General features: G+C 37.9%; 1 protein-coding gene across 2 annotated transcripts in view; it reads right to left on the minus strand.

Annotated features, from left to right (window-relative positions):
• ZFPM2 (zinc finger protein, FOG family member 2) overlaps positions 1-26,732 on the minus strand; it is a 317,757-nt gene that overhangs the window by 90,322 nt on the left and 200,703 nt on the right. For both annotated transcript variants that reach the window (XM_068932841.1, XM_068932840.1), the window contains exon 5: positions 16,506-16,617. In XM_068932841.1, coding sequence (XP_068788942.1) covers positions 16,506-16,617 — 112 coding nt within the window. The remainder of the gene's footprint in view (positions 1-16,505; positions 16,618-26,732) is intronic.

Genomic DNA, 26,732 nt, shown 5'->3' on the forward strand with positions numbered 1-26,732 from the left:
CGCTCCCAAGCCGCCAGCAGGCTGGACGAGCAGCCAACGCTGCTTCCCCTCCCTGCGAGTGGGGGTTAAAGCCACTGTATCTGGGCAAAGACAGGGGTACCGGCGAGCTTTTAGAAAAGCATTAGGCTAAACTTGCTGTTCGAGCTCGTTTATTCCACTTGCAATTGGCCAAGGCAGCAGAGCAGGTTAGCAAGGCAGGTACGGAGACGTCCGCAAAGTCCTCCTGACTGTCAGCTCTCTCCACGCTGCCGCCTTTCCGAAAGGCTCCCCGTGCGCAGGGAAACCTGGCCTGCGAGTACCTCACCCAGCAGCACTAGTGCTCGTTTAAATCCAGGCCACCCTGGCTCTTGGCAACACGTTACGAAAAGGCCAGTGCGTTGTTCCTCTGGGTTCTGATGAAGCACAATTAGAGACTTTGTGCTCTCAGATGGCAGAGGAAACCTGAAAAATACCACCAAACACAACAGATCCAGTTTCCTCCAGTGACTGACTCCAGAGCAAGGAGGAAAAGCGCTCCGAACAAACACACCGGCACGGGCAAAACAAACACACACACACACACACACACACACACACACACACACACACACACACAAGCCTCTCTCACACACCAGGTTAAATCTTTCAAACTTCTTAAGACAAAACAAGTGGAGCATTATTGATATCTCTTTACAGGTGAGGATTAAAATACGCTGTAATACAGAGTAGTACACTACTGGCAAGAGCAGAATTTTAAATAAAAAGCGGAGAGTGCTTTCAGGAATAGCTAAACATCTTTTATTGCAGCAGTGATGCAGAGCCAAAACAGGGAGACGATTTGCCCGCGTATTGTCTGAGACATTTTTATCCTTTCGGCTGCTTAAGTTCTAGCAGAAGTAACTTGAACAGGACTACAGTTTAATACACTAAGGCTTACACAGAAGGTATTATTTTCTCTTTGACAGGGTCCAGTGCTATTTTTACGCTGTTTGATAGAGAGCCTCTGTTAGGCCTCGGGGAAGGAACAGTGATTCTTTAAGTAGGGCTTGCCTAACAGCAGCTTCCTCCCTCCTGCCACTTTATCCACCTTCGCTGATACAAGAGATGCTCGACTCTCCTTTTTTCTTCACAAAATATACATTATTAACTCTCTCTCCTGTAATCCACCTAACAAACGCTAGCTTGTTTGTCTGGGACGCCGAACTCGAGTATCAGCTGTTCGGTTTGTTAGTCTCTTCCTCCCCATTCCCGCGACCAGCCTCCCTGCCTCCTCAATCACATGTGTTGTTTCTCATTTAAATGAACAGTTGGATTCTTTTATTTCTTACAAGTGCTGGATTCGCCTTATCGCCCTCATTCCTTTGGGGGTTGCCAATTGGTTTTATCCACGGATGTATCATTTCTCATGCTTCCCTTTTTTCTTACAAAGAGAAAGAACCACTTCGTCAACAAGCCTCTCTGGAGTGGAAGATTAAAAACCTAGACATCACCTACCTTGCAGCGCTACTCCCAACTGGGTTGTGTAAAACTCAATTAAACTTGTCCCCATTGAATACAGCATTACAGTACATTAAACAGAAAATTCTTCAAGCGTGATGACAAAGCTTGAAACCTTGCCTCAAAGCTGTTCCTTGTAGCTTTCTTTAACATTTCAGTCTTTATGGTGCAAGTCTCCCGTTGACACAACTTTAGTCCAGCTATGAAAAATCACAGAGCCCCACAGGGATTAAAAGAGAAAGAGGAGAAAAAAAAATCCTGTCAAAGCTGGTCTTAGCACTTTCCTTAGTGCATCTATTGAAACGATATTGCCAGCAGACTAGAACCTGAGAAGTATTAGAGAGAGCTACGAACAATTTGACAATTTAGAATAACAGTATGTTCACTCCATTCAGTTGCCTTTATGCATTTTCCCTTCTCCAAGAAAAAACAGGTATTCACAGTCTCCCCTGATTAGCAAATTTACATAAGGCCTGAAGATTGGACCAATACAGGAATTAGGAAAGGGTACAATTTTGAAAAACAGGTGTCTAGTCAAGAATTATAGCCTCTTTCCAAATCTGACTGTCAGTGCTTTCTGTGGAAGTATGAATTAAGATCCAAATACAGAGTTATATGATGCAAATGAAATACAAAAAACTTGTTTCTAATATTTCAAGTATTAGCTTCTTTCCTCTATGACACAATGATGATAAGTTTGCCTCGCATTTTTTTCTATCTATCTGAGCTTGCAACACCTCTCCATCTAATGACTGGAAAGCACTCAGATTCTAAGCAATTCAGAGCAAGTTGTCCATGGGATAAGAAAGTAAGTCTTTAATACTAAATCTCCCAAAGGAAAAATCATGTACAAAGAAAAATGAAAAAACAGGGCACCAAAATAAATCGAGAAAAAGTCTCACTTTTCTCACGGAAACCAAATGAGATATAGTCATGCTACATGACAGCACCTCCAACTCCAAGTATATGCAACAGTTATCAAAAGCCTGGCTGACTGAGTGGTTACATTACAACAGTTCATCAGTATACTTCCAAATAATCCTTTATTGTCTTTGACTCTTTATAGCAATAAAGACACATGCTGACTACCCAGATCTTTCCTAAATAATAATGCTTGAAATATTTGCTTCTTACCTCCTGCCTTAAAAGGATGTGTAGTGTTAATGCAGATGTTATGAAGCACTATAAAAACATTTCCACTCAAGAAAAATTCTCCTGCTTTTCAGGCATGAATGCCATGATTCAGGCATTCACCATTTGGGATGCTCAAATATGAAAAGCAAAAGTTTCTCTTTCTTGTGTACAACTACTTCATTTTATATGCAATATTCTGAGTAGATAATATAAAAAGATTTTGAAGATACAATATGCATGTCATCGCTCTGCAAAGCTTACTTATTAGTCCGGCTCTGTGTAGTCAACTGCTAGGTTATCATGCTTAGACTACTATATAGACTCTGAAAATGAGAGAATGATGTATCCTATTTTCAAAAGAGAACAAAGGCAAATGTAATTAAGCAACCCCACATTATCATAATGTTGGGACTCAATTACTTCCGGCAGTTCCTTTTTATCTCCTGAACTCTCCTGAAGTCCTGCATCGCTGGGGTTTTAATTTGCCGTAGAGCCCAATTGATTACAAAATATTCAGGATCTATGATGAAGGGATGACAAGGAACTCGTAAGTCCCTGGTGATGACTTACTCTGTCTTGTGATGATTTTTTCTGCCTATCAAGGGCAGAATTCAGTATCTTTCGCTACTTATAATTTTCATGCTGTGTCATGCACGCTAGAAAGGACTACTCAGACAGACTTGGTTCATCTGTTTTTGGACACTCTTTCTGCGCACCTGAACTGCTGTAGAGCAGGAGGCTTCAGTAAATAAAGAAAACGAAGGAGGAAAATTACGGGGTGGAAAATAGAGTTCTCGTACTAAGTTCCCTGGAGGTACAACTTTTCCTTATTTCTGTGTCCTCCATTTATAGTATCGTACAAGACTCTTTAGCTTAACAAATAATGCACTATTGTCAGAGATGCCATATATAAATACATAATCTACCATAGGAACAGCACACTTTTTCATTGCACTTAGCCGGGTATAACACTGAATTATGTGTTTGCTGGCTAATTTTGGGGGCTACAGCTAGCTAATTCATTGCAGTATAAATCACAGCCAACCTCTTACCAATATCTGACAAGTTGTTACTACATAAATGTGACACAGTTTGATAAATCAGACGTATGATTCATGGAATAAAGCTGAAATCTGATAGGACCATTTCCAAAACAGATAATTAGATTCAGATTTACTGGTAAAAACTATAGGATGTTTCTTTTTCCCCAGTAGCCGTCATTATTAATAATGGCAGCTGGAATCTGCCAATTGCAAAAGCAAATTGACCCAACTTTCCTTCAGAAAGAAAGAAAGAAGGAAAAGAAATTATCAGTAAAAAAGAATACTACTTTATATTAATGGTTGTCTGTCAGGCTAACGCGCTCAAATGGAACCTCAGCTAATCAGCTCCTATTGATTCTTCTTTAATGCTAATGTCTCAAAGGCAACACGATGCAGACATACAAAATTGACACACCAAAATGGCAGCCCAGAACTTAAGAATTCTTATTTTCTTCAATATCTTCAGCTTAAGGACCAACTCTTAGATTTCACACATATCAGTTCAATAGCCTAAAATAATTCCGATCAATATGCTCTTATTAGGAAAAGCGCGTCTAAATGAGTGCTTTTGGAGACTTCCCTGAATTCTCTTCAAATAATTATACCTTGTAGTATTCAACTATTCAGATGTTTAGACTTTGCAATAATTAGCAACACAGTAAAAATCCAAGTGCTAACTCTAGCATCACACTTAGCTTTGCTGAACATGTACATATGTTCTTAAAGAGAAGAAGGTCATACATCAGCTCATCACTTTTTTGGAATCTTCTCACTGAATATATTATCAATCTTTCTTTTTACGTGTAATTGCTTTGAAATTAATTTTTCTGCTTAATGTCACTTAGGAACACTTTTATAAAGCAGAGGAATGGTGTTTTGGAAGGAACATCAATTTTTGTGAGGCTGCTGATCTGTTTTTAGATATGCCAAAAAAGTCAAGTCATTCGATGTCCAAAGTTAATCCATTTGTTAACGTTTTGTCCTAGATTATGTAACTAAGTTCAAACCAAAGAAACAGAATGCAAGAATTTCTTTAACGCACATTTCTGTAGGCTAAAATGAAGGGAAAATAAATTAGGAATTAACTTGCAAATCCTAAAGACAGAGCAGTACCACACATATAGGAGACAGAGCATCATATCGTGGCAAATTGGAAAATTGTCCTGTTTCACATGGAATGATGCAGTAGATGAAACTGAGAAATAGCATGCTTATACAAAAAAAGTATTCTTTCCTTGACTCACTGCAAAGCTTATGACATTTAGAGTTTTAAATAGAAAGTGCATGACAAGAGGCATGATTGTATTTAAGAATTTAACAGAATGATGTGGAGACTCACATGTTACATAACCAAAACAATCAGCATATTTTCTTAGACAGTGCAAACAGCCAAAAGTGGCTTCCATGAAAGCAACAAAATCATTATTAAAATTTCAACTTTTTCCCTAACTTATCTAGTTAAAACCAAATAAAAGACATTATATTTTGCATCTCAAAGCAGCTTTCTTAGAAAATTGCTCCCGGACCATTGGTCCACGAAAGACTCTCAGGATGGGGTTCTTGAACATATAGCCAACTCCTGTTTAGCCCTAATTAATTTCTATTTTAGGAGGGAATGGAAGATAAAAGTCTTGAAGTCATACTTCAGGCTACACTTTCCACCAAAGCAAGCCCCTGAAAAATATCATTGTTTGTGATTTTATACTTCATTTGCTCCAATGATAAATATAATTTAATTGAACCTTAATCATAAAACTGGCTTAGCCTTAGCAATCTGTCAGTCTTATTTTAAATTTTCATTTAATTGTAACTTGAAAATGCATTTAAACCTCTCGTAATTTAAATCCATTAAAATGCACGTGCAGCCACCATAAAAGCAAGCCTGTTCACATTTAAAAGAACAGTTTATTAATAAAAGATGCACAGCGATCACTTGATGCCACCCCTCTCATTTCCTACTGCAAAGAAATTCCTTTTCATCTCATATTTTAAGTTCAATTGCCCATCTTATATCAGCAAACTTTCTGGCTGGCCAAAACCCCATTCAGTCCCCCATGCCTCAGACATTTCAACATTTCCGAATGTTTGCGTCAGCTAACTGTATCAACCATAATACTTCACAGTTTCAGAGGTGAAGGTTAGAGCATATCAGCCAATTCCTGCTAAGTGACTGATTCTTGGTTTTCTTGAGACTGTCTTTCATTTGTTCTGATCTTCAGTAATTTGTGCACTGTCCTTACCGTTCAATGACATTTTGCTACCATGTTATTTTTACCTATGCAATTGTAAAAGCAAACTTTTAACTTGTGTGTGTTTCTGTACCACCATTATTACAAACAAGAATACTCCATGTACTGTGATGTCACAGAGCACAGCGTGTATTCTCTGACTGGTTATTTCTATTTTTTAAATAAGAGGTTATAGCAATTACTAAAGCTGTCTAATTAAGCCTGAACACACATCTCTTTTAGTGTTTCCAATACAATCTAAGTTTTCAATATTCTTTCTATACTCTTTCTAATTTGGTTTACACACCCTAAGATGTTATTTTTCCCTATACCATCTTCTACCTTCATCAATTTATCACAAAACTAGTGTTCTCCTGTAATTTATAAAGCTGATACTACTACTAAAGCACATTTTTCTCAAGTGCTTTACAATGTTAACTAGGAATTACTCTTTCTGTCTTCTGAACTCTTTTTCAAATTCATAATATTTTCCCTCAAAGCTTATTAACCTGTGAAGATATAATTATTCAGACTAGGTGGAGTTGCCTATGCCGAAGTATATGCTGCAGCTATAGACAGAGATTTCAGAACCTTCTAAGGCTTCGGTGAAACCCCTTGACTGAGGCTTGAGTTGTTAGATATGTGTATACATATGTTATGATATTAGCATTGGCTAATATCATAGCCTAACTGCTCCAACAACTACCTTTGGTTCTGCATGCCACCAACCAATTCAGTAATCTGCGTCACCCTTCACAGAACAACTCTATTAACATCTCTATGCTTCAACATCACAACTTGCTTCAGATAGCAAAATTCTCTCAGCGTTGTCCCAGGACACCGAAGCATGGATTGCCCCTTGTCAGCCTCCCATTGCCATGCCTGCCCTGATGGAACCTTCTAACATTACACTTACGTTGTGTGTAAGAAATTACTTTGTGAGAAAGCTGCTGAGTTCTCATAGTGTCTGCAGCAACAAGGGCTCATTCCTTAAACGTTAACCATATACTACAGCAGGCTGCAACCCCTCTAGACTTTCTTTGGGTTCAGGGAGTAAGGTACTAGTCCCTTATCCGGCAAGAAGCCTCCAACGGTGGGAAAGCTGAGGCGTCCCACGGCCTGGGTCAGGAGGAGGCACGGGCGCAGAGCAGGAGGAACATCCAGCTTCTGTGCAAGGGACTCCTGTGCTTTGCTGCATGTCATTCTTTCCCTAGTCTCCACTCTCCCTCCTCCCCACTTTACCATACACCCTTCATAGCCTGACACAAATAACTGTGGGCAGTTTCCACTGTGTTGGGAAAAATGAACTAGAGCTGTGCTGCTAGCCTCAGTTTCTCAGCGTCCTGTGAAGTTCGGCTCCTTGGGGCCTCTGTCTATAGCACGGAGCAAAGCTGGAATATAATGGGAAAAGGGGAGAAATTGATCTTTGGATAAGTGAGGACGCACATTGATCCCAAGGATCAATAGAGAGGTCAGGATGCAGTCACATATGATCTCTGGCTGCAGCTGTTAGGTAATTTCCGGAAGACAGTGGATGAAGATCCATGTAAGAACATGACTGAGGGCTACACATTGATCACAATTTCTTTTTAAGCAAGCCTACACACCAGGAAGAGATTTTACAATTGCTTTCAGCTCTGCATCCACTTTTCTGAGCCTAAAACACACATTAGAATTTCTTTAGTATTGCAACAGGAGCTATTTCTTTCAACACGCACAGTGATTTTATACTTTTTTAATATGAAGATATCTCTTTCAGCTCCTACTTTAACAATGAGAACAAAAATGAGCCCAGATTGCTTTTAAAAGTAACACAGATTCTCAGTATTCTCAATAAATAAATTAGGTAAGATCCGATACATTGTTAGAGATATTGGAGATGTGAGAAATGCTAGCTGTGCCATTGGCTAGGTAAGCAAACATCAATCACCTGTCTGAGGCGCCAGAGTAACAAGAATATGAGCTTAGTGACCCAATAATAAATCACAGGCCCACAGGTCAATTAAGTGTGGGCAACTAGACTTTTGAATTTTGTCCTTTGTGTGATAATAACTGACTTATTTGTAAGCAACTAGAGACTAAATACACCCAAAACGATTTCAAGATTCTGTTCCAGGCAGTAATTTGGCACTGCACAGTCAACATCGATACTACTGTTACACTTCGCACAGATTTTCCTGGGAACTTAGTACCTTGAACATCATGGGAAAGTCTTCCCTTAATTATTACCACCAGGCTTAATATATTTAGAGGTAAGAGACAGCGAAGCCTTAGATTATGCTGTCAGTGATGCACAGAACCACCTATAATGGGTGAAAAACGTTCCTCTAGATTTTTTTTCCTTTCATTTTTACATGGCACACCTGCCACCATTAGTTTGCCTTGTGTCATAAATACACAGAAGGAATGTTTGACAGGAATTCCTATAAAACAGGCTGCAGATATATCCAGCCATGTTTCCTTCCATATAGACCTTTTACACTCAGCACTGATGGAGCTGCTGAAAAGAATGACCATGGTTTGATTTTAGGCTTCTAGGTCATGGTTTCACCTTGACAACAGCTCTTTCATTTCAAGCAGTAACACTTGCCAGGTTCCCTAAGGTGTTTTCATTTTTGTCAAGAACTGGGAAGAAAAAAAAAAAAAAAACCTGTATGAAAAAATGATAAATCTTAATTCACAAGCTGCAGGGCTATCTCTGTGTCTCCAGCACAAAACTTCAAAACCAATCCAGGAACTGGATGTGTATTAGAAGTCTGCAGATTTAAACCTTGTCCACCATGATCAGACTGGATTTATGGAGCATCATAACTCTCCAGACACCATCCAGCAGCTTATTAATTTAATAGACTCCTGTCCATTCCATGATGTTCCTGTCCTGACAGTCTCTCAAGATAAGGCGAAAGCCTTTTGACAGGACAGAGTGCATATATATTTTCTTCTGTTTTCTCATGGATGGGGTTGTCGACAACTTGAAATGTGTGGCTCAGCAAATTTGGGGGCTTTTTTTTCTTTCCTTCTGCTTTGCAGGAAAGATGACAGAGACAACACTACTGTGAGCCAGAAGGGTCGTGAGCCTTGCATTTTACTGCAGGCCTCAACATTCATTTAGCAAAACAGACTGAAAAAATGAAAACAAGTTAATTAAAAAGAAAATAAAACACATTTAGCATCTATGTCATACACTGAAAATAATGACAACATTTTCTTAAAATTATATCTAAATGACCAATTCTACTGCAATCAACTTAGAAAAATGAGAGGCAAATACACTACCAGAAGAAAAATCTCTGCTTGATACTTGCGTTTATTTATTGCAAATCGGTCTGAATGCTGCAGCAATATTTCTTTTCACAAGGTCCCCGTGTGAAATACAGATTGGGGTTCTTTTCCATTCCTAGCATGTTTAATAAGTGAGTGGTAGACTTAACATCTTAGTTTACAGCTTTTTACAGCTTCAGTCCCAGAATGCATCATTCTGTGGAAATCATGTCAGTATTCTGCCTATTTCCTTCCTCCTCTAATTAAAAAAAAATCAAATTTCAAAGCATGAAATAAGTGACAAAATAAATGACAAGAAGAGCAAAGGAAAAAAAAAAAAACAAGCTACATAAAATACCTAAATGAAAACAACCTAAAATATCACTTTGCTGCTATTTGAACGAAATACACTAAAAATGAACTAAAGCATTTTCATATTGAAAAGGGAAATGCAGCTGTACTCCTGCATTTCTTGTGATCTTTCTTTTATTAACTGCAGGCTTAGAATTTAGAGGGCATGTAATAATTATGTGTATGCTATTAGATAAATACTACAGACATTCAGTAGAGATGCACAAAATAACCTTATTCTTGTAGATAATTAGGATCATCTGCAAGGCTTTGGCCTTTAAACTCCCTAAAGCAGATAATCCCCCATTGGGATCTACTTGCATAGGTATAAAACAAAAAGGAGGAAAAAGTATAGTCTTTCTATTTTGCTTTGTGAGTTCTTTGAGGCTGGGGTCATTCCTTATCTCCTGTTTGAATTAAGTCCAGCATACTGTGGCTGCTATCAACAAGCAATAAATATCAATAGTCATGGGGCAAAATCTTGTCTTGTGGAGGCAGGGAAGAAAGTAGCAAAATAATTGATTTGCATTAGTTTGTTTGCAATAGTTTCATTAGGCATCCTACCTGCTCGAGGTTCCTGCAAAACCAAACATGAATGGTGCCATCTACTTTCCTACTGGTTGTGCTTTTATGTCTGTATGTATGAGACAATCTTTGAGTGACTGTGAGGGCATATTTCCCTACTGGTACATGATAGGGGATTATGAAGGGTCCTATTCAAGCTGGCAACTACTGAGGAGGATTTAGGTGCTGTTGTGATACTGTTTTATGAAAGCATTATTTCTCTTGAAGTAAGTTTATGAAAGCATTACTTCTCTTTTATGGTTCTCAGTGTCGTGGAGAAGGAAGTGTAAAAGAAGGTCTTCCATGGACTTTTGATATTTGCATGAGCCTCAGATGCGTTTTGATAAAAGCTCATATTTTCCATATAGTCCTCTGCTATACAATGAAAGGACAACAAAAATCTGTAGCACCACCAAAGGCTTCAGTAGCTTATTTAGCTAATGGAGGCATCCACAGGGACTCGCACGCCTACAGCAGCTACTGCAGTGTTCTCACTGCACATACGCAACAGACTAAGCAAATTCACAGAATCTGCTTTTCATAACATCTGGGGAAAAGCCCCTTGCAGGCTGAAATATATGCCCCAAGTTAACCTTTGGCCTATTAAACAATTTATTATCTGACCCAAAACAAAATATACTCATATCCTAATGCAGCAGTGTTTAAACTCCTTGTAATATTTGACCTGTGCCTCACTGGGGTCCTTGATGTTATATGTCTTTGCAGAAGCGTACCATTACATTGCTTGAAATTGCAAAAAAAAAAAAAAAGGTATTTAGAAGCTGAAAATTCACTGACGGGGGAAAAATGGTATCAAGGATCTCAAAGAACAATTAGGAAAAGCAGTTCTCTGTCATTAAAGGAAAAAAAAATTAAAAATCCTTCTATTATAACAATGTCCTTTTTCTATAAAGGCAAAAAAAAGACTGGATGGTTACTTTAAATGCACAATATTAATTTAAGATTACTGTCAATTCTTAGCAGTAATGGCACGTAACCCTTTTGCAGCATTTGTATCTTCAAAGCGTGACATATGCATTAGCTAATTAACTCACCCTGAGTACTAGTGAAGTAAGAAAACAATTAGTTATTTGCCAACTTAAAAATACGCCAATGATTGGCCAAAACGTGCCCGGCGAGTGCTGGCAGAGCTGAGCACAGACCGGTGCTTAAAGGGCCTGGCGCCCTGACTTCTGCTCTGCCCACTCATGTATTCTGCCTCTTCCATAGTTTCTATTTATAAATTAGCTACATGACACAGTTTCCGCGTGGGCAGCTGTCATTTTAACTAATCTCATCCTGCAAATCCACCCTAGCAGGCTTGCTCTCCATTGTGATTGGAGAATAGACTTTTTTGGGCCGCTTTCAAAAGTAACATCTGCTTGAACAACAAGCACCCATTCCTTAGCTGGGCGGAGAATCGCTCCCCAGAACATTTCCCCCTGTTTCTGTGCTCACAAACAGAAAATGAGAATTCTTGTCTCTTACCCTTAGGCAACATCCTTTCTAGCTAGGATTTGGTTAGTGTCTCTCAGCGGGTACTGACTGCGATTTCTCTTATGGAGGAATACAGCCTTTTTACGGCGTTCGATATCATGTTTCACCACCACTGGGGCAATTAACAACAACATCCCGCCGACTCCGTCGGCGCCTTTGGAACGGCAGAACGTTTTTTTCCCTCCTCTCAGTAATAACGAAGGGCATAAACTACTCAGGGAGGCCAGGCCGAGAAGGAAATCACCTCAGTAAATCACTGCCGTACACGCAAAACCGCCGGCCGCCCAGCGGGAAATGCCACGAGGGACGGCTGCGGCGTTGGCAGGCCGCCGCGGGGGCGCGCGGGGCCGGTGGGGACCCCGTGGCGGCGGCCGCCCGGCCCCAGCCCACCTCCGCCGGCAGCCGACCGGCCCGGCCCTGCCCTCCGGTTCACAAACAGCCATTTTCACTTTCCGGCACGAAACGTTCGCTGCAGCTCCCACCTGAACTTTAAACGTGCGTAGGCTTACGCAACGCAACCAAACGGTCCCAGACATAGATTAAACATGTTGGTTTTCCTGCACAGAGTTATCCTGTGGTGCTCTGCAATCAATTACTGCTATACCACCATCATTAATAATTTTCTTAATGAAAATGATTCTGTTGATCTCCGTTGTATTTTAATTATCAGAGTTAAGCATAATTACACTGCAGCTCTGAGCTGGCATGTAGACTCCTTTAGGGCGCAATTTTGTTTTAACACACTGATAATGTAATTTTACATTGTGTCAGTTGTTTAGTTATTATCCAGTCGTACAATTCCGCTGTATTCCTGATAACAGATAATAACCTTAGCACCTCCTATATCCTGAAGTCATTTAAAAAGCAATATTGGAATTTCACAACTAGCTAACTTAATCGCCTTATGATTTTATAATTCCCACAGCTAAATATTTGTACCGGCACCCTGTTTTAACAACGCCACTAAACATACGGTATCCATACATTTCACATAAATGGTTTAAATAGCATCTACGAAAACGTGTGTTATATGCGCATGTGAGCATGTTTTTCAGTCTGCAGCAACGACCTTCTCCTACAGTTCCTGTTCTGTTCTGTCTTATTGCATTTTTTTAAATCCCTTCCTTTCCCAGTGGAAGATTTACATTCAATACCCCGGCCCCTTCCCAGGTTGCCGTTGGACTCCTAGCTCTGCTTTTACAGCTTTACCAAACCTGGTGCACAATTCTCTTAGGCATGAATGTTCCTCAAGTACATTAAGTTGCGACGATCATACAGTTCATGCATGAATACCTCCTTCACAGGTATCTGTATCTCGAATTACTGCAACTCTGTAGCTCTTTTGAAAGAATATATTTGTAAATCTATGTAAGTACAGTTTCTAAAATCTGTCTTAAAATTTCAGATACTACATCTAGAAGATCTCTTAAATTACTGAACAGTCTATTTTCGAGACATGAGGGAAGTCTGACACAATTATTAAAACAAAAAGAACATGCTTTTTTGTGTAATTATAGTTGTAAATGTTTCCTTTACAAAAAAATGAAAGGCATAATGACACATGTCATGAATGTAACCAGCTTGTATCAGAGCTTGTAAAAAGGGTTACTAATGAACTGTTTTTCCCTTTTCTAATTTGTCTTAGAGCTGCTGAAATGTAGGTTTAAAGAATACAGGCAGCAATAAGTTATTCTAGACTAAATAAATTTTCAGATGTTGAAGAATTATTTCATAGCTATTCACCATGAATCTACTCTGATGCATGAATTTAAATAACCTTAAGTTTCTTAATCTACAAATTTATATAAAGCTGAATTGAGATTCCACTGTATAAACACAGCAACGCAATCCTCTATATGTGCATCATATATATACACACACTTTTCATGTTTACTTATGTAGTGAAAATATTATGAAGAATTTTAAAGGCAAACAGAGATTTGGCTGGCCAGGTCAGATTCACTTTCAGTAGGAACTACATGCTAATCTCCTCTGTTGATTTTGAACATCTCCCTGTGATTCTTCTGTGTGCAATATGTGGGTGACTACAGTGCCTGCAGCTTCTAATGAACTGGAAGTCAAGATGACATTCCTACGCTCTTGCAAAAAATCTGGGGAAAATTCTATTCTCAAAGGTATCACCATAATAAGCTATAAAGAAATCTGGCATGTACTTCCAAGTCAGAAACGGATTGACCAGTAACATTTAATGCTGGCCAATTCTCCAACTTATTTTCCTCTTAGAAATCTGCCAATTTAGTCTACTCATCTTATCTTGGGTATAATAGTGAGAAAAACAGCTCCCAGGTGACCAAATCAAGTACATGTACAATTCCACACGTTTTGTTCAGCTGATTGCCTTCAGAAATAACAATATATTGCTAAACAAACTAACAAAATTATACACATGCAATGGCAAAATAACATCGAATTACAACTTCATGCTAGCTGACACCATTTCATTAGAGGTAATGGCACTACAGGAGACAGAAAGCTAACACAAATCAAGGCAACATAACCTGGAATGATGAGATATAAATTGAAGGAAGAAACATTATTGCATTTATTTATTTTACCATCTTCTATTTGACATTGTTTTGTGATCCAAACCAATTAATCCTTCTAGTACAAAAATCCTGTTGGGTTCAACATCAGTGTAGGTACTTCATGAACAACAAAACAGCCAACTGTTTTGCAAAGAGATGAACAGAATATACTGAAGACAAAGCACATCTGCAACTTATTTCCCACATTCTTTTAGTGAAGCTGCAGGTATTTAACATGTATTTATCAATTATAGTTCACTTTAGTTATAATATGCATTTGTATTGTGTGGTATAGATATCAGAAATTATCTTGAACACTGTACAATTATTGCACAATACCTTGCTACCAAATACTAAAATAATAAGCATCATTAGTGCAACAAAATGCGACATATTTGAATGAAAAGAATCCAGTTAGATTGTGCCAAACTGAAGAAAGATTTTAGTATTTGAAAAATAGTTCATATTTCAATAGATTCAATCACACAGATAGCGCTGAAAATTTATAATGAATTAGTTAGTGTTTGTAAAGTACTTTGAAGATGGAAAATCTTACTGGTATATATGTGCTAAGCATTATTATAATTACAGTTAGAATATAATACTTGATAAGACAACATCCTATGGGAATTTTCAGAAGCTGTATTTTGGAGTGAAAGTAATTTCTCATTATATTACAAGAAAGTTGCAGAAAAGTTTGCTTATGAACTGTATTCAATAATATGAATGGCAAACTGGAGTTCTGGATTCATGAGAAAAGCTTCACTATATTATACTGAGAACACTTTGCAGCTTTTTCTACTTGGGCAGCAATCAGAAAGCTGCAAAGGAAGGGCAGCTCAACCCTTTTTAGATATGAGCCCAGTTCTCCAGTACTGCAGGTGTTTCAGGTTGCAAAATGAATGTGTTGGCATTCTGTAATTATAATAGAAAGAATTTATAAGACCCTGGTGTGCAACTCAGTTTTAACATGCAAATTCCCTGTTTGCAGCGTTTCAACTTTCAAAGGCTTATGGCAGTTTAAAAGCAATCCTCTTATAAGTGTATAAATTGCAATGATTATAGGAACAAGTTGTAATTGTTTCTAGTAAGTTTTTAGGAGTCTTTGATGTTATGATTAGTGTTTTGTATGTTAATATATTGATATGGGTGCTTATTTGCTTGGATGCTTGTATGCTGAAATGGTCACTAGGTTGCCTCAGCAAACAAATCTTTGATCTCAGTAGGTCTGTTTGGTTAGAAATAAAACCTAAAAGAAATTAAACAAGAGCAGTGTATGTGTTCTGAAGTATTCACAAAGTGCTGAGTTTGGTGACTGAAATACAAGGAAGGAAAGTCATAGTTATGCAACCTGATCTTCAGTAGGAATGCCAAAAACAGCTACACTAAATAGGTTATTTTCATTCCAGGTATTCAAGTAGCTTTTATAACATGCTATTATGATACTATAATCACATGTACAGAGCTTTTGCAGTGACTGACTAAACAGCATGGTGCTGCATAGTCCGGGGTACTATGAGCTGAATTCAATGTCTTCGCATCTGCCAAAGTAGCTGTTAGATGCAGTAGCTTAGATGCAGATTGCTGGGTAGGACCGGGGGTGAGGGGGTGGTCTCGTAGAAGCTTATATTCACCTGAGCAAATCTGACAATTCATGTAAAACAGAAACAATATGCATTCCAGTAAGTCGCTACATTACAGTGAAGCATCATCACATCCTGCTGCCACACAGAAACTGGAGTGTTCCTGAATACTGCAATGTCAAAGGTAACAATCCTGAAGTCCAGTTGCACTTATGTTCTCTTATTGTGCTGACATGAGTTTTTATCATAGTCCAATCAAGTTTGAATTCTTCTTATAAACTAAGATTTCAATTAGTAATCTGCAATGCAATGTAAAATGCAGAAATGCAATCTAGTATGTCATATAAAATGTCAGAAAGAATGCACTTATTTAAAGTGTATAATTACAGACCTGAGTTTCCCAAGAGGCACTAAGTCTCAGAGAGAAGAGGACAGTATGTCTCATGTCAGCTTATGTCCCTCTGTGTTTGTAAAACATTTAGTACATTACACACACCATGTGGGCTTTTTTATATAGAGAAAAGAAGAGAGAAAAGAAAAGAAAGGAAAGGAAAGGAAAGGAAAGGAAAGGAAAGGAAAGGAAAGGAAAGGAAAGGAAAGGAAAGGAAAGGAAAGGAAAGGAAAGGAAAGGAAAGGAAAGGAAAGGAAAGGAAAGGAAAAAGAAAAAAGAAAACAACATGGTAGCAAAATAGGAATGTAAACCAATACAGTTTAAGACAAGGGAAAACAAACTAGTCCATTTCCCTAACTATTCTGCAATAGGTATATTTTGATGCTAATATCTTGCAGAAGAAAGTAAGAGAAAAATTGGCTTGTGTTTACCTTTGCTGTACACAATGCAGTTGTTTTTGTTGTCTTCCACTCCTTGCCAAGTCACATCCAGCAACCACTTGGGGCCAGCAGTCAGTACCATAGGGACTGAAGCCTTTGTCTTCTGTAAGAAGGATGATAACAAACAGATGCCATTTGCTTGCCTTGATTAAGAACTTGAATAATAATAGTAATAATCATTTTATTTGCAAACAACAAAATCTCCAAACCCATAAGCCAAGGTCTTATTCCCCTGCCTCGGGATTTTTTTTAAGACAACACAAGCAGTAAGCTTTAGTTCTTTCATTGATTTGAATGGGAGAACTATTATCAAGGATTTTTCCGAATGATATTGGATCAGATCTCCAAGATTAAGCAGATCTCTGGTGACTCTGAATTATAAAGGGAATGCAGATGACTTTCACAGCAAAGAGCCAAGTGTTTAGAAGTGAACTTTAGACACATTGTACTTCATTATCAACAGGATCTCACTATTTCCTGAAACAGACAGGAAAGAATTTAAAGAATCAGTATCCATTTCAAAGATCTGTCCTGGGTAACATTTGTATTATCATAGGAAATTGTTCTGAATGGATAATGTAATTTTTCCCCTTTTGCTAAGTGTTGATGTGCGATTTTACTATGGTTGAAATAATAATAATGCTAATGATTCCCTACTCTTTGTCTCCAGAAAGACTGTAAAAGAAGTCGTATGAACAAATTCAAATGCAGAGAAGTAAAGCATGACATTCATTGCTCTGGAAAGCATACAGGCAAGGTATGCATATTTAACAAAACAATCATCTCCTGTATATATTTTAGATGACATATTTAGAGAATTTGGTATTTGAGGAGATAAGGTAGAGGCTTCAAACTTATCTTCACTTAACTCCTCTTACTAATCAAATGGTAAAAACTGTGCGTAATCCTGACTTTGTCCTTCAGTAAGTGGTACTGAAATGCCACTTACATTTCCAGCATTCACAGTTCTTGCTCCCTGTACCAAACATGAAACCACGACACAGAGTACAAAGTACAATAGAAAAATCATGAAGTAACCTTTTTTTTTAATCAGAGACATAATCTTATCCAAGACATTCCAAACTTTTATAAGAGCATTTGCTATAATATTTTCTATTCCATTACTAATTCTACAGCTGGCTCCTGCAACGTTCTGTTGTGATATTCTATACGATTAAATGAGTTCAAAAATATCAAGACATAAAAAATCATATATTCACATGGAGATTCCAGATGCTCTGGCCTTATTTATTACCTAAAACTGTTCTAGAAATGAAGTTACCATAGCACATACTACACTCCTAGACTATACAGGAAAAGATTTATTGAAAATAAGACATTATTTAAAACATTTTATTCATATAAGGACATAGTATTACACATCAGTATTTTGATAAAGATGCTGGAATAAAATGTTGTGTATTCACATAGTTCTTCATATTTTTCATTTATTCATCATAGTTTTTCCAATTTTTTCAGTTGTTTTTGATCCTTTTATTCTCTAATACTGTTTCATCAAATATAGTATTTCTTGCTTATTTTATATTTCATATTTTGCATTTTTGTATAAATGATTAAGTTGCACTTTTTGTATCTGCTTTCCACTAAACTACATTAGTCATCTTTCAGAAGTGTTGGAAAAAATCAGATATAAATGAAGAACGAAATTAGTAAAAAGGAACGTGAAATCTAGTGACAACATACCTACTTAATGTATAAATACTGAAAACAGAAAAATGGCATGTCTCACCTTCTAATATTGCTTTTTGTACAGGAGGTGCAGAAGTAACAAAAAGTGTCTCTGATTATGTGAAGTTTTACATTATAAGAGTCAGCCATACTGCATGGGTTTGAAATTTCAATTTAAAGCCATGTTCTTATTGGCCAGTTAATAGAACCTTTTTTTTTTTAAATTTGGTTATTTTCATACATAAATTGTCAAGAAGCCTGATATTTCCAATTATGAAATCAGTAGATACTATTTACATGTCGACTCTAAGGAGAATTATGATATAAATAAGGCATGAACTGAAAAAGATCAGAAAGACATAAAATGGAAGATAATCAAAATATCATCTCTGTCTTCAGTTAGAGAAACGTCTGAATTTTTAGTTTAATTTACCCCAAAACAGCATAAGGCTGCTTTTGAAAGAAGGAAAAGTGGCCTTCACATAGCTGAGAATCATACCTATAATAAACAACAAAAAAACCAAGCTTTAGCACCAACGTTAGCAACTATGGCTGCAAAGCAATAAGGAAGAGGAAGACCAAGGCCTGTTCCTACCACATGCTGAATTTCTCCAACTGCCATTTCAGTCCAGCCATTAATGTGTTTTTTGTACTTATATAAAAACTTGCTCTTAGTCTCTGGTAATCCCAAGTGTAATCAACTGATAGTGGAATACTATTCAGGCAGTGGACTTTTCCAAATATGCTATACGTGATTCAAGCATTCAAACACTTGTTTTTTTTTTTGTTTTTTTTTTTAAGCTGGACACTAAGCTAAAAAAAAAAATCTTCTACTAAGTGTAGAAAGTGATATCTATTTAATTTTCTACAAGATCTACTTCCTATTTCTGGTTTTCTTCTTCCCAGATATCTGACATTCTTTCTTTCCCTCCCTTCTGTAAGAGTATTAATATTTGCATTAAGGTGGCTATGGTACACTATCTACATAGACAGGACAAACAAAATGGGAGGGAAAGGATTACACTTAACCACATACTGCTGAGGAAGAAACGAGATGCAGAGATAGCGTGTGATTTTCTCTTGGAGATTAATTTCTCCTTCAATAAATTGAAGGCTTAGTCCCATGTCACTGCTCCTGTTTTTAGACAAAAACAGGAGACAAGGTGGTGCCTCATCTGTTCTGGTGTGGAGTCTTTGCAACACCAGGCAGGCTGAACGCCAGCAGTGACGATGTGAGTCCATGTTGCAGTCTCCCGCTTACAGTTTTGCATGAAGCTTAAGAAACTACATGGAGATCACTAAATTAGCTTCCAGATCAGCTCTGCAGTAAAACTTGTAATCAGTTCAGCAGCTGTGAGTGGTTACTATGTGCTAGAGATAGGCGGGAGGAGAAACAGGGTGTTTCTTTTCACAGCTCTGCTACTCCAGAAGAACTGGTGGACACCTCAAAAGAATCTCCCACTCTCTCATAGCTCTGCTCCCAAGCTGTACAGATATGTAAATAAACTTCTTTTAATATGAAAGCAAAACTTCACAAGACCCTGGCTGCCTGCAAAGCTTGGCAGCTCAACTAAGGGAGACGGCCAGTGACTTCTCTTTGAAGTACCTCAGAGGCATATTATATGAGCTGTAAGATGAGTCAGCGTGCTCGTTATGGACCACAGTAGCGTTACTTGGGGGTCTGGAGTTTTGTAAGGTTCACACGTTCACAGGAGATGTTCGCTAGTGACAAAGGCTTGTTCCTGTTGTGGCTTGTTACATAGTAAGAATTGAAGCCAGCTTGCTGATTCCAGAAAGGCCATTTCCCTAAAATGGTTAAAATGAAAAGACCCCAGTCCAAGATAACAAGAAGCTATGGTTAAATCAGTCATGCCTTTATCACCTCAAGATTAGACTACTGCAATGCGCTATACCTGAGGCTACATTTTAAATCCATTTGAAAGCTGAAACTGGTGCAGAATGCGGCAACCCGCTTGTAAAGCAGCATATCGTGCTTTGAGCGCATTACACCAGCGCTTTCTAATCTGCACTAAGTGTCTGTGAGATTTAAGGTGCTGGTTATAACCTGAGAAGTCTGGGACCTGTCCGAGATACCTGTTTGAGATCTGCCCAGTCCTGTGCCCTGACCATACAACCACAGCTCAGATCCACCAAGGCACATGAAAAAGGGCTTTGAAGAAACTGCTGGCAAGGCAAAATGTTCTTCATGACAGCTCTTTACCTTTGGGACACCATCCTACTTGAAGTATGGTAACGCTCTGACTCTCAGAGTCAGAGTACTATGAAAATCACCCTGTAATTCAGAAGATGTATTTGTTTTAATGTAACGTTTAGTTGGTCATTCTCAAAACGTAGGGCAATTTAACTGCTTTATGTTATGACTTTTTACAGCGTATTAGGAGTATACCCAGCCTAAGAAAGGTGTCTTCTTATGTTATTTTAAATCTTAAAAACTAATTAAATGGTAATTGACTTCATCAATCTAACGTTTCTGAATAATTCCAAATACAGCCTGTTCCAAATTTTTTCATGAAACAGTAGCAACAATATTACAGCTGCTTAAAAATAAGACTTCAAAAATCCAATTAAACTTTATTTCTCCCTCCAAAAGAACTGCTACCAATTACTCAGATGCTTACCAGAGCATTCTGTCTACAGGCCAAGTAGTATAAATAGGAATCTGCCAAACTGGGTGTCCATAACATGAGACCATACAACAGGAATCTTAAATTTTGGAAATGATGGCATATAACAAAACTCCAGTATCGTTCACTTCTTTACGCTAGGTAGATGTGTTTTACCTGAAAATGCAATTTCTGCTAAAGTCTTCATATTCTTACATGCTGTAACCAGACAAATTTGACAAGGACAAACAGGGTTAAAAGCGTGATCTCTCAGGGAACAATTAGAACCAGCTAATGAGGATAAAAGAGGTCAGGCAGGCATCCACTTTTCACTATCCTTTGCATCAACTGGACAAACAAGGGAGGTAACCCTCAATAAATGTTTATATTCAGTCAAGAGGTTAATGGAGCTAAAAATAGCCAGCACAGTGGGCCGAAAATAGTTTTGCACCGCAGCTAAAAGGAATCAGTGATGACAAGGTAGCGTTAGATGGCCTCTCCCCTCCAAAGATTTCTAACATATGATGTTAGAAAATTAGAAAATTTTAGAAAACGTGAGGAAACTCCTACACTGAAGGGAAATATGGCATGAGTAAGTTGTCTGAAATCCATGAACTTCTGATGTCAGGAAAGGGTTGCTCATCACTCCTAGCTGTTTTCTAAAAAGCTGTGTCAGAGCAAGTAATAGGTACTGAGCTAATAATGTTTAGTCAGTTAGTGTGACATGAATGTGTTGTCCCAGGCACACCATTTCAAAAACTGGTCTATTCACTGAAAAATCATTACTTTTCTAATCTTTATTTTTTTTCCTTCAATCAGTACAGACCTCTCTAAAGTCAAAGATACCTCCTTAAATTACTCTTACCAAAAGAGAGGAAAGTTGTTGGAGACTGAAGATACTCCAGGTCCTTGTTTCCAATTCTCTCCTGCATTCCCCAAACAGATTTGCACTGTAAATCTTCTAAAGAATATGAATTCTCCTAAGTAATACAAAAGATTACTAAAAGGTCTTCATGCCCTTAGAGAACATTCTCATGCCCCTCAGTACAGTATTACTTTCTACAGCCAATTAAGGACAACATTGTACTGGGAGGAGAGCTGTAAATATACCTTAAGTGCCATCAGATATGACTTTGGGATAGCAAAACACCAGTTAATACTAGTTAGTAGCAACTCAGGGAGCTTGCTACATCAAAATTCAATTTAAAATCAATTTGACCATCGCAGGGTTGACATACCTGCTGACATGATGGAACAGCAGAACCTCCCTTCTCAAGAGAGGAAGGTCACCTCTCAATATGGCAGTCACCGTACTCAATATGGCAAGAACTCATCAAAGCAGCCTGGCTGGAAAGGGCTCCTGCGGGCTCACTCTACAGCAAGCAATAGCAGAAATCTACCTTGGCCTTAAACTAGCCCTGATTAGCTAATACTTCTTCTAAGATATTTTTGATTAACAAGAAGGGTGGTAACTCACATTTTCTCGATATATTTCTTCATCATATAATCGATTACAAATTCATTGAACCCTAAGACACGCAAATCCAACCAAGCCATCGTACGAACAGACATACGCCCCCATTTTGCTGCTTATTTGTGTGCAATCTGCTAGACTGTCTTTCAGTTTCAGATTCTGCAGCTTCCCTGCTAATCGGCAGAAAAAATAGAGACAAATCGTTGCTTGTGATAGACCATGAAACTGATGAGGGAGAAAAGAAAGAGGGTTCAGTATTACTTCCCAGGATCTTGGCAAAGCTAGGAGGAAGTCCTTATGTCACCCTACACCCAGGATTCTCAATTCCATTTAGCGCTGCTGGTTCACACAGCACCATTACACCTGCAGACCAGTTGGTTCTGAAAAAGCCTGCATCACTCCGGGTCTACCATGTATTGTATTTGGCTGCTATTTCTTTTGGGATTCCACTTTTCTGAAGAGGGAGTCGAGTCTCTTTTGCTTTTTGTATTAATAGTAGAAGGAAAGAACTGATAATATTTGAAGAGGCTGTGGCCAAACCAAAGCTTTTAAATGCTTCAAAAACAAAAAGGAAAAAGAAAAAAAAGGTGGGGGAAAAAGAAAAAGAAATGTATACACAGATGGACTTTCAAAAAGACAGCTGGGATTCCCTTCAACTGAGAAACCCTGCTGTTTACCCCAAGAGATCATCACTTGTCAAGTGACAAAGCTGAACATACATTTCGCCATACATCCGCAAACCTAAAGCAGACCAAAGAAAATATTAAATCAAAAAAATACACCCTAAGTCTATTACTACTTTCCAACACTGCCATGATTTCAATATGATTTCAAATTCTTTATTAAATATCAAATATGCCTTCCAACAAATGATCCTAATGCAACCTAAATGCAAGACAGATTTTGAAATCTGTTCATGTTACCTAGCTAGAATGCATTCTTTTCAACCAATAAAATAAACATCAATCTAATCTCACTGTAATTTAGGCACAAAGTAATGGTTGTCTTAGAAAGCATCTTTGGCTTGTTCTCTTTAATCTGAAGATGAGGCTACAGTAAATACTGGTGCCACTTTGAGATCTTTGAAAAATTCTAAGTGCAAAGGTCAGCACTGAAATATAAATCTTAGGAGAGCTGGAAATGTGATATATTTTGAAGTCACATCGGCATTTGGCACATCTAGGACTGCAGAAGTTCAGCCTCCCAGTGTGGTCCACAGGCCCACGTTTCTTTGACTCAGCAGTAGTCCTTCTTGCCCACTCTGTGTGCCTCTGTGTGCAGGACTTCAGTGGACCCACCTGAGAGCACTTTTGTGGTTCACTTCCCAGTTCCTGCATTTGGAGAAGCCTAACTCCACCAGGATAATGTCATTCAAGGTTCATTTGTAAAACACTTGCTCTTTCACTTGGAATATACAGGCAAAAGCAGAGTGAAACTCATACCCTCATAGTTCAGGAAAGGCAGTGGTATTAATGAAAAGATAATGGGAATTCACATAAAATACGTATAGCATGAAGTACTGCTAAGATGAGTCATCTACAACTGTAAGTTACAAAATTACAAAACTATCTTAAAATCCTCCAAACTTTCCTCCTCCTATAACTATCCTCCAAAATAGTTAATCCAGGTTCTGGTTTATGGAGCTTGGACTTCTGGTCCTAGCTCAGGGTCCTGGTGAGTCTTGCCAGCTGCTGTTCTCGGGCTCTTGGAGGATGTGACACCCAACCCTTAGGAACAGGGATGGAAAGGCTGCAAAACTCATTCTGAGTGCCTTTCCTCTGCCTCCTCTGCCTCCTCCTGCCTATGTTGCTGGTCTTTCCATTCCAGTCCTTTGCATCCCATAAAGTCTTTTCCCCTTGGCTTCACTGCACAGCTGCCCCTCTCCTGCCCTTTCCTCCTACCTTCCCCTTTCTTCAATTTCGTATTTACCTGTCTAATAGAGTCTAGGTAACTCCTCCCCTTCCTAAATATCATGGAACTGGCAGCAGTGTGTCCTGCCATTGCTCTCAACTTGGTTTTCTTGTTATATGCCTCCTATTACTCCCTGTCCTGTTCTTCAGATTCTTTGGAAAAACTCGATATACACTGTGCATTTACACAATGACTAACACCAGGAAACCACAATCAGTTGGTGCTGGGATTATTCAAAATATGATTAACAAGGATATTTTGAAACTTTGCAATGCAAAGTAATCATCTTTGCTCTGATGAGTCTGCAGGTAACAGGCCCACCATAATTGAGTCTTCGTGTTCAGTATCTGTTATGGGTCTTAAACCTTTCCATTTTATGGTAAAGTTGAATGCTTTGGATAATACTATTTCATAGATGACATGCACCTGTACAGATGAAATCAGACTATATATAACTTATCTTTAGAAAAGATATATTGCAGTGCTTCTTGCACACTTTCACACTGAATTATTAGTGTATTTTTCCTACTGGGTTACACTCTCTGCTGTAAATTACTGTCTACACTGAGAATTAGGTTTCTGTTTCTACTAATGAGACCATTTTGATATTTCTCAGCAAATATTTTCCAAACGAATTTGCTTCAGCATAATCCCTTTTACTTTTGCTAAACATTTTTAGTGTTAGGTAGATGAGTGTTCCACTAAGTATGACTTAGCCGCATTTCTGCAAACATCTAGTTTACACTGGATACGCTGAGAGACTAAGCTCAGGAACAACAGTCAATCCCTGTTAATCATTTGAAACCTGCTCTCTTACTTTGCGCAAAGATCATTTGAGACTGAGGTGGCAAATGTGACAACAGATATTCTAGATGATCAAGAGGACAATTACAGAGGATTTTTTTAAAAGACAAGAAGGTATTTATATTGCATGTGGGTAAATTCTGCCTGTTCACACTGTCCAAATATGTACACTTAAATCATCAACAATAACCACTATGCCTATTATTAATTTGTATAGTTACAGTGTGATTCTGCTTAATTTCTGTTCTGTAATAATTTTGGATTTTTTTTCTCTTTTGTACGTGTTTTAAACTCAGAATAGATTACTTAAGTCCTCATTTTCAGAAGTCCAGATTCCATAGATCATATATATTTATTTATTAACTGAGGAATCCATTGAAAGTACAAAAAAAAAAAAAAAGCCCACCCAGAAAGGCCTGCGTAACAATCCGTTACACAGAACTACAGATTAGTTAGTCTTTGATTATTGGTTATAGATTCTAGTTATTATATATTACTATTACTTTGCCGAGAGCTACAAACAGAGGAGGTTGTACGTGTTAATTTAGACAAGTGAATGTTTTTGTCATGAAAGCTGAGTAGGTGAAGGTCATGCTTTAGCAACAATGAAATATACTGTTATTTAATTTCACTTTTTTTTCTAAAATCAAAAAGGGGAAAGATGAGAAGTTTTCTTTATATACTATTACAATATTTTTAATATGTCATCCACTGCAGTACTATTAGGATTATATTTCCAATACATATTGAGGCCTTTATGAAATAAATATTTAACACAAAAGTATTTTAGACCACAGGATAGGTATTATAATATTACTGTCTTGATGATATGTGATATAATACTTGAACTTCAGTGGTTCTCACACTGAAGGCACACAAAGTATTATATAAAAAGTCCCATCCAGATATAGGGAATATAAAAAATCTTCTTTACTTTTCTTCCTAATTTTTAAAGAAATTCAGGCATGTTTTTCTTAGCTATTTTCACATCTATCTTTACCAACAGAAAATAGAGTAGTTTAAAGTAACAGTGTGTGTGTAAATCCAATGTGCAATCTTCTGCCCAAGTTTCAAATCTAGGTTTTATATTTGCTAAAAGACAGGGCAGTCATTTAAGGTAGAAGGTTAGCACATAATTCAACAAGCAGAAGTCTACATGTATGACTTTGATTAATTATTTTTAGTTCAGTTAAAACATCACAGCTTATCTCATTTTAAGATTATCCTTGACATATTTAGAAATCCTAATGCAGATTTTATGGCCCACACCTATCCCTGATGGTGCTAATGGACTAGACATAATGAATCATTCTAATTTGGATGAAAGGACCACACAACATTGCGGCAGTTCTTTAGAGAATTAAGGCTCAATTCTGATCTTCCAGACTTATGAATGCGTTTTTTGGATTAGGCCGCATATCTGTGCATCTGTTGAGTCTCAAGGGGTGTATACTCAGCTAAGTATTCTGACCTTCCAATGTACTGTATCAAATGTGTGGCCTAGGGATATGAAAGGATTTGATTACAACTGTATTTTAACACTGATTTAATATATAATTATGGGCTAAAACCTAATTCCTCCTTACATCTTTATGCAGAAAATTCCACCACTATTAAGCAGAGACTAGGATATTTTTTACCCAGTGAGTATGACAGTAAATGGAAGAAACTGAAACACCCACATGGGATAATGTAAAATCAAGGACAATCTCCTTA

The sequence above is a fragment of the Struthio camelus genome, chromosome 2, assembly GCF_040807025.1.
Source record: "Struthio camelus isolate bStrCam1 chromosome 2, bStrCam1.hap1, whole genome shotgun sequence".
Taxonomy (NCBI): Eukaryota; Metazoa; Chordata; class Aves; order Struthioniformes; family Struthionidae; genus Struthio; species Struthio camelus.